Source organism: Alosa pseudoharengus, unplaced genomic scaffold (genome assembly GCF_046254945.1).
Source record: "Alosa pseudoharengus isolate Yale_2024_CS ecotype anadromous, Long Island Sound unplaced genomic scaffold, YU_APseudo_1.1 YU_APseudo_1.1_scf_1, whole genome shotgun sequence".
Taxonomy (NCBI): domain Eukaryota; kingdom Metazoa; phylum Chordata; class Actinopteri; order Clupeiformes; family Clupeidae; genus Alosa; species Alosa pseudoharengus.
The window spans coordinates 30,034,095-30,043,016 of NW_027468564.1; the positions used below are offsets into that span (position 1 = coordinate 30,034,095).

The window sequence follows — 8,922 nt, forward strand, 5'->3', positions numbered from 1 at the left end:
GACCCTGACATTATCTCTTTGTTGATCTCATGTGCTGCATTGGCACAAACTCTATGTGACAGTTCCGTTGTCAGGAATTAATAATTAATAATCTTAACGAGAAGTAACGTGGTTGCATCAATATCAAGTAACCATGATAATGTTACCTTATTTTACAAGACACTCATAAAAAAAAATTAAATAAGCATTTTTTAGTTACATTCATGGGACAATCCAATGCAGTCAATGTAGCCTTGTCCAAAACTGGCTAGGCTATGTTAAAGAAGCCCTATGCAACAATTTTAGCAAAAATTACCTTAACTATGCAGGTTGAGAGTCGTTCTGATGGTTCACAACACTTTTTGGGTCGTTTGGTGGGTGCTTCGTCTCCCCCTAGTGCTTCTCCGCGGAAAAACCGAATATGCAACTTTCTGGTCCCGGACCGAAGAAATCCGGATGTTACTCAGCGGAAGGCCTCGAAAATCTAGTCAGATTGTAGTTTCTAAGAAGACTACAAAACGGACTCCGACTTGGCTTTGTTGCTGTTGAAATTTTAAGTAGCCTATCCTTAGGTGAACTTCGTTTTTGTAATGTGGTTTGATAGTCTCTTGAACAATGTGTTTGCTTGACCGTTTTATTATGAGCCCTGTATGTGTTTAGCTTGGTTTCTTGATGGCTAGCTCGCTAGCTAGTGGGGGTTTAGCGTAGCAGTCACTTGCTACCGAAGCTGCAGGGGGAGCTATGTCGTGAAAAATGCGAGCCCAAATCAGGCGAAAAACCCAGAAACAGCGAAGGAATAACCAGACTTGCATAGGGCTTCTTTAAACTGCCTATTACAATGGGAAATGTCTGGACAAAGTAGCTTAAGGAACCCTTCATCCACCCCCCCACCCCCCTTCTTAAACACATGCCTTGACATTTCTTACCTCAGCTCTCTCCAGTGAACTTGCACAAAGTAGCATGCCGATATTACTCTTCTTGCAGACCATCGAATAAGCTTTGATGGTGTAATCTGTCCTGAACATTGGGCAGGCTACTGACCGCCACTGAGTGAGAAAACAACATCGAAAACAACATTGAAACGTAAATGAATTGTAAATGAATAAGAAGATCAGGATGATTTTGGCCGCACAATATTACACACAATATTAGGCCATACTATAACTTAAATAGTCTACAGGCTAAAAGTCTGTGGAGTGTGTAAACATGCATGGAAATAACTCTTTAATAAATCTTTTTTTTTTTATTCAAGAATGAGCTGAGCAGCAGGGATGTCACCACATATTCGTGGTTAGGATCTAAATGTTATCCGTTCGCTTACATCCGGTGTTTTATGAAATAAACGGGCCCAAGCAACCCTATTGTCTAGGTATTTGAGTTGATCTTTGTTATTGTAAGATGGGGTAGGACATTGTGTACTCCGCTGTGCCTGAGAACAGGTGCTGTGCAGATGGGAGCTCTTTAGCTAAGCACGAGTCACTTACAAAATGTGTTATGTGCTGTGTTATGTGTGTGTTTTTATATATATATATATACAGTATATACTGGTTGATTTCTGTAATAAACTTTGAAGCTTATGAGAACACTATGGTTGTTGTACGTTTATTGGTATGTCGTATGGCTTCGCAGGCCTGCCTTTGACTCTCTTCTCTGATCAGAGTGTGTTGCTTAAGTGCCCAGGAATACATGAGGATATTCCGTCTGGTGTCTGCATATATTCTTTTTGAAATATGGGAAGTAAACTAGCCATTCCGTTCTATTACAAGTAGGGCTGTCAATCGATTAAAAAAATAACAGCCATAATAATCTATGATATGACCTAATATGCTGAGGAAATAAATTCAAAAGTGCTTCGGGAAGAAGTTTTTTCTTCACATACAAGGCATTTCAGGCCACAGATATAACCTAGGGGACACAATGAAAATAAATTAACACTCCCCTCAATGTCGACACTTATTTCTTTGCATTGATGCGCGACTATAGAGTTGATGAACTCCGGTGATATGCAAATTCCTTGCTGCCGACATTGCAAAGGACTTTATTTTCAACACTTTGTTTTTATCAACACCATCAGGCCGTTTTATAAAAGTAAATGTTCCAATCAATGATCCAGGCAGCACGTTTTCTTCTCTCTCCTTCATTTTACAGTCTAATTTTTACTGACTAGAACGTCTTGGGGTCAAAGGTCATAAGAAATCGATTAATCTGCACTAATTTTTTTAATCAGTTATTTTTTCTCAAATTAATTAATCGAAATTAATCAGTTATTTTGACAGCCCTAATTACAAGTATCATAATGCCTTGTAAAAGGAGCAAAATGCTATGCTGTGTTTCACCTGACAGGGGCGCTAAAATCTATTGTATATTGTAAATATCTATTTTGGTGTTCCCAAAACACCTGCATGCATTTATTCTGTGAATGGGACTTGGTACAATATTGGTACTTTACACCCTAAATATCCTTAAATATATTTAGCTATTTCCACATACTAGAAATACTAATTCTAGAAATACTAATTCTTACTAGCTACCCCACATACCACTTCAATCGCTTGAAAATGACACAAAAATACAACCCCAAAACAGAAAAAGTTGGGACGTTGTGTAAAATGTGAATAAAAACAAAATATAATAATCTGCAACTTTCTCAAACTCATATTTAGTTAGGACTACAGACAACATATCAAATGTGACAAAATGACAAATTTGACTATTTCATGGAAAATATATGTTAATTTCTAATTTGATAACAGCAACATGTTTCAAAAAAACTTGGGACGGGGCTAACAAAATGCTGGAATAGTTGTGTAATGATAAAGACAACAAAAGGAGGAATATTTCACAACTGAAGGTAACTGGCAACACGATTGGTATGAAAAAGAGCATCCCAGAGAGGCAGGGACCCTTAGAATTAAAGATGTAGGGGTATTCTTCACTCTGTGTAAACCTGTGTGCACAAATGATGAAACAATGTAATTTTAATATTTCTTAAAATGAAATTATGAAGTATTTGGGGAGTTCATCATTTACAGGACATAATATCATTAGAACATTCAGAGAATCCAGAGAAATCTTTGCAAACAAGGGAAAGAGCTGAAAAACAAATTGGATGGCCATGGTCTTTTGGACCTCAGATGGCACTGCATCAACACCAGACCTGTTTCCATCCAGACCTGTCATTGTTGGGGCTCAGGAAAACCTAGAAAACTTGAGGAGGCTTGTGTTTTTCAAGGTGTACAAATGATATAATTTCAAGGTCTGAACAAGACATGAAGACAGACAATTTACACAGAAATATTTCACAAGCCTTGGTTTTAGACCACCTGTCTATACTTTGTATCACATTGCACTTTTCTGCTTTTTTTGCACTTCTGGTTAGACACAAACTGCATGTTGTCTCTGTACTTGTACGCTGCACAATGATAATAAAATTGAATGTAATGTAATCTAATTTAATCTAGGACCCATTGATCAAACAAAACAAAATTTGAGACAGTGTTCCCCCAAAATCCCCAAGTTTCCCATTGGAAAAATCAGATCTCCTTATATGGACAAAGATGGTAGCTTTTTTGTAGGTGAATTTCAGAGGTCTATTGAACAGTAGTATTCTGTGAATTGTGTGATGGGTTTGATTTTGTGTTGGCTGGCTAGTCCACTTTCTTGTTTAACCTATAGGCCTACATGAGAACAAAGCTACTGGTTCACTATCTAGTGAACTACAGAAATTACAAAGAAGATGGGTAGGACAGGTATTTGCATAATTATACGCATCTAATGCAAGAGGGGTAGTAACATTAACTCACCAGTCTGTTCATTTCAAGTGCTGAATGTCATATCTGACAAGGCAGGCAGATGTTTAATTGTGAAATTACCCGTCTATAACTTTGCGCCTCTGCCATCCATTTCTGATGGCCAAAATAGGGCCAAAAGACTGGTTGTAGTTCACTATCTGGCCACAGCACAGTTTAACAATGTTTTAGATGGGACGGCAGGGGGAGCTATTGAGCTTTTGTCAGCACAGATCCATTATTAAGTTATCACTGGGGATAGCAGTTTCCGGTACTTGGTTGTAGTTTCTCATTATAAAGTGTGTGTCTATAAATTATGTGATGATACTTAGTATAGCAATATAGAAACAATTATTAAATTGAAATACAATAATACATTAACAGAACATGGGAACTCATCAGAAACTGGGAGAGTATAAAGTGTATTTCTCAGTTAGTTGCAGCAGAAAGATACTGAATGACATGTACAGTTTTCTGACCATCAGTCAATTACCTGCTATCTCCAGCAGAGGGTGTTTGTGCACAGTTGGGCTTGATGCATGATGTCTTCAGTGGAGTGCTTTTCAACCTTTTAGGGCCATGACGCACAGCTTCTCAAATGTTACAAAACGGAAATGTACCGTAGACTGAAATATCTAATAATACCAATAAACACTGGCCATATTACACCCTTACGATCGCTTGTGTGCAAGACCATTTCAGTGAAATAAATGCCAGGCACATGTCATGTTTAAAGTTAACAAAAGACCAGTGCGTTTGCCTCATTCAAAATAGTCCACAATGGAATCTTGTTTGAGCTGGATTTTGTCTGTCTATCAACAGTTGGGTAACCTTATTACTAATTGTGCTACTACCTACCACCGCCCACAGGCAAAGTAGAATATGTCATTCATTAAAAAAAAACGTTTTTACATTGCATTAGCCTACAATGCTCTCTCTCTCTCTCTCTCTCTCTCTCTCTCTCTCTCTCTCTCTCTCTCTCTCTCACTCTCTCTTCCCCTCTGTGCCCACTCAACTGTTGTGTCATCTGTTGGCGTACAGTATGTGGTGGTGACATCATTAAAAGAGGAAGAAGGGCTGATGAAAGAGAGAGAAAACACATGATGATTATGTAGAAGAGGAGAGGAAGTGGGTAAATATAGATCCCGTGAGAGAGTTGGACACTCAGTATGTGATCATCACGAACCAGCACAGCTGAACTAACTGGGAGAAGCGGATTATAAAAACATGATGATTCTTTTCCTTTTCACCAAATTCCTTCTCACAGGTAAATTAAAATCCGCTATTTTGAAGGTATCGACATCAATAACTATAGTTGTTTGGATTACATTATTCAAACCAGCACCTCTGTCTGGGTGTGTGTTCATTAATTTAGCATGTCCTGCACTAAGACGTTTCCTGGTGCTACTTACTGTATGTTTGTATGTACAGTATGTAAGCAAGCCTTGCAGTGTACAGTATGACATGCTGTGTACTGTATGTCTATTAAATGTATATGTAATTTCACAACAAGGCCCAGTCCATTCACTTGCGGCCCTCTGTGTGTTTGTATGTGTGTTGTGTATTCCTAGTTTGTCTTGCATTTCTGACAGAAGCGGGACATAAACTGTGAGATAAAAAGTAGCAGGAATCTAAGGTTAAAGGAACACACAGACATTTTGGGACTTTAGCTTATTCACCATATTCCCCAGAGTTAGATATGTCGATACATACCCTTCTCATCATGTAGTTACTCTGTCTGACGTACCCACTGCTAGCCCATCTTAGCACAGGTGCCTCAAAGTGGCCGGCTCCAATAGTCTAATAGTGGTCCCCAAACTTTTTCTTCCGAGGGCCAGCTCACTATGCCTGACTCTAAGACTATGCCAGAGACTTGGAGTATATTAGTAACCATAAATAGCTTAGTGCTGTGAACAACAGCAGTTGACCTTAGTTGAATATTCCATTACATTTAATTATAGGCTACTGCAATTTAATATTATTAGCTCTGTTTATATTGCCATCATGTTATATCAGAGTAAAATGTAGCTCAAATGAAACAGTACTTATAAAAAGACTTTAGCATTCCCAAAAGTATTAGCTGGGAGTCCCAAAAGTTTATTTTATTCAAAATGTTTGATTCAAAACAAATGACCACTTTCACTCACCTGATGAGAACTTTGTGAATTGTGAATTTGTATGAAACATTTGAACGAGTGAATAAAAAATAGAAATAATTATCCAAGAAAGTCACAGAAATATGACTTGAATAGAAGTTAGTTAGTTATTAATGTGTGTGTATTTTTAATTACAGTGTTGCCTTTCTTGGCCAGGGACCATTTGAAAAAGAGACTATAGTCTCAATATGACCCCCCTGGTTAAATAAAGGGAAAAAAAAAAAAACAATTAATTGATAAACTTTTAGAATACTTTGAGCACTGATGCAGTCAGCATAGGCCTCTTACATTGTTTGCATGTAGGCCTACATTTCATTCTGTTTTCGATGGCAAACGTGAAACAGCGCCAAAACAACCACCAGTGGACAAAAAGAGTATTACACGTGTACTGTTCAGACTCGCCATAGAGAATGAATGGGGGAATTACGGGGAGTATAGTACGATGTCATACTCCTGTGCGGGCCATATGCTATATACCACGGACATGTTTTGGGGGGCAACCCAAAATGAGGTGGCGGACTGTAGTTTGGGGACCACTGGTCTATATGTATATGTACAAAGCTCTTTAAACTTTATCTATAAGATGAGTGAGTCTATGCATTTTGATTGTTTTTGCAGTTAATGTCCAGGCCCTTTCTTTAACTGGACACACAGGAGGTGCTGTCATTATGAAGTGTGGTGGCTATGATGTACACAGGTACATAAACAACAGAAAATATCTCTGTAAAGCATCAGGGCAAGTGTGTTCTACGAGTATCATAGTGGATAATGGAGGCACCCCTGCACAAGACAAACGGTTCTCTCTACATGACTACAAAATGGAGGGGAATTTCATGGTGTTGATCACACAGCTGACTCCTGCGGACAGTGGAACATATAAGTGTGTGGTGGAGAACGCTACTATATCTAGGCCTGCTGACATAACATTGACAGTTAAAACAGGTTTGTAAAATTTGACTCACGATTACTTAGAAAGAGAGAGAAAGACTTCATGAGTCCATGAGGAGGGATAGGCATACTTACTTTTGTGTTTTGACTCATTTGCTGATTGACAGGTCCATGGCAGTCTACTACAATTTCTCGTCTTCTTGAGGAGAGCTTTCAGATTATCTGCACTTTCCCTGAAGCATACAAAGAGAGACAGAAATATGTTTGCCACCATCAGAGAAAGTTGACTTGCTCCAAACTCATCAAATCTGTAACACAGAGGAGGCAGATACACATGCTATCTAATGTTTCTGTGTCTGTGACCCTGGACCAGCTGACGGCAGAAGATGCTGGAGATTACTGGTGTGGAGTGAAGGCAGCTGTAGGAGAATCCATCACTATGATCAGCAGGACCCAAATCATTATTGGTCAGTAATACATTTCATATGATGTCTGGTATCTATAGATGTTGTGATACTACTTTGTTGACACTTCTTGACCATATGTTGGTGAATCTAGTTTGTTGTTTCTAATGTGTGGTCATATGACCACAGTAATATCTTCATGGTGTAAATAGCAGACAAAGAACTCTCTAGTCTGGTACTATGTTTTAAAAATACTCAGCTCTAATACAGCTCTACTTTGACCCAAGTGGTCCTGACATGGGGGAGACCACACTGAACTTAATGTTTAAATATGATGTTGGTTTATTAAAGAATGATTTGTCCAAAGTCAGTAAGTGGTAAGCAAACCAAAAGTGTCGTGCTTATCAGTTAGATGTAAGTGTAAAGCAAAAAGGTGAACGGGCAAGGAGCGATGACCGCAGCCAGCCTCTGGTCGTCAGGCCGAGGTAGTAGAAAGAGAGAGCGAGCCGACTGGAAGGCAGTGAATTTAAAGACCCGCTCATCGGCCTACCAATTAGCGCGGCACGGCCCACCGCAACAGCTCCACCTAAAGGCGACAGAACAGCAGTAGGAAATGCAGGCTGGATTACCCACGCAGGGCCAAGCCAGGTAGAGACACACCCAGCACGGCATAGCCGGGCGTGACAGGAGTTGAACCTTTTTTTTCAGTTTTAGGTGCTCAAGGCGTGTTTGCAAAAAAAATGTGAGGTGCTTAGGGAGCTTAAGCAGCGTGCATACCGCTTACAGAAAAAAGAGACTCCTCACTGCAAAAACAGCATTCTTTAGTCATGTCTAAGCCCAAGGCAGTTTCGGTTGTTGTGGTTGACATTGGGGAGGAAGAAGAGAAAGGGGTGAGCAATGATTCCAAGGTTATGGGTGTGGGTGGAGGGAGGTGCCAGCAAAGGCAAGTGAAAAGATCTTTTAAATCTTGATCATGTTCTTCGCCTATAGGTCCTGATACATCTTCCTCAACAACATCCTCATGGTCCACATCATCACCATCAGTGCTGAGTAGGTTATATGTCGCCGCACCTTTCTGTCCTTTCTGTATATGATCTATGTTGCACTCAAATATCAACAGCAGCCTTTTGCACAGAATCACAACCAGTAAGTTTAATTTATAAAGCACATTTAAACACAGCATAAACTGACCAACGTGCTGTACAGCAGACAACTAAGATAAAGACTAAGACAGATAATACAGAAAAAACACATTGAACCAATAGTCCTAAGAACATAACACATAAATAAAAGGAAACCTTCAATATCAGGGCTCACAACACAGACATACATAGGATGAGGAGGACAGGGTTAGGGAACAAGGAAGGCCATGGAGTAAATATGTTTTTTTAGCCTGGATTTGAAGGCAGAAATGGAGGGAGCAGATCTAATATCCAGGGGTAGCTGGTTCCACAGACGTGGAGCAGCAACTGCAAAGGCTCTATCACCCCTCTGTTTGAGCTGTGAGTGGGGCACATGCAGAAGCCCTTTGTCTGAAGATCTCAGGGACCTTTGAGCTGAGAAGGGCTGTACAAGGTCGGTGATGTAGGTTGGGGCCTGCCCATTAAGTGCCTTAAAAACAAATAATACAACTTTAAACTGAATCCTAAAAACAGCTGGGAGCCAGTGCAAGGAGGCCAGAATAGGGGTGATATGTTCACACCTCCT

The 8,922-nt window shown here is 39.7% G+C and overlaps 1 protein-coding gene across 1 annotated transcript; it reads left to right on the top strand.

The window, feature by feature from the left end:
- Positions 1 to 4,946: 4,946 nt before the first annotated feature.
- LOC143118264 (polymeric immunoglobulin receptor-like) lies at positions 4,947 to 8,309 on the top strand. The gene is made up of 4 exons (XM_076279355.1): positions 4,947 to 5,034; positions 6,542 to 6,865; positions 6,979 to 7,278; positions 8,206 to 8,309. Exons 1-4 carry the CDS (start codon positions 4,995 to 4,997, stop codon positions 8,307 to 8,309), a joined length of 768 nt encoding a protein of 255 aa, XP_076135470.1. The 5' UTR covers positions 4,947 to 4,994.
- The last annotated feature ends 613 nt before the right edge of the window (positions 8,310 to 8,922 follow it).

Excerpts from the sequence above, each read along its gene's own strand:
- LOC143118264 (XM_076279355.1), top strand. The coding sequence starts at position 4,995 with ATGATGATTCTTTTCCTTTTCACCAAATTCCTTCTCACAG. Across the intron at positions 5,035-6,541 it reads CACCAAATTCCTTCTCACAG|TTAATGTCCAGGCCCTTTCT; the intron begins GTAAATTAAAAT and ends TTGTTTTTGCAG. Across the intron at positions 7,279-8,205 it reads CAGGACCCAAATCATTATTG|GTCCTGATACATCTTCCTCA; the intron begins GTCAGTAATACA and ends CTTCGCCTATAG.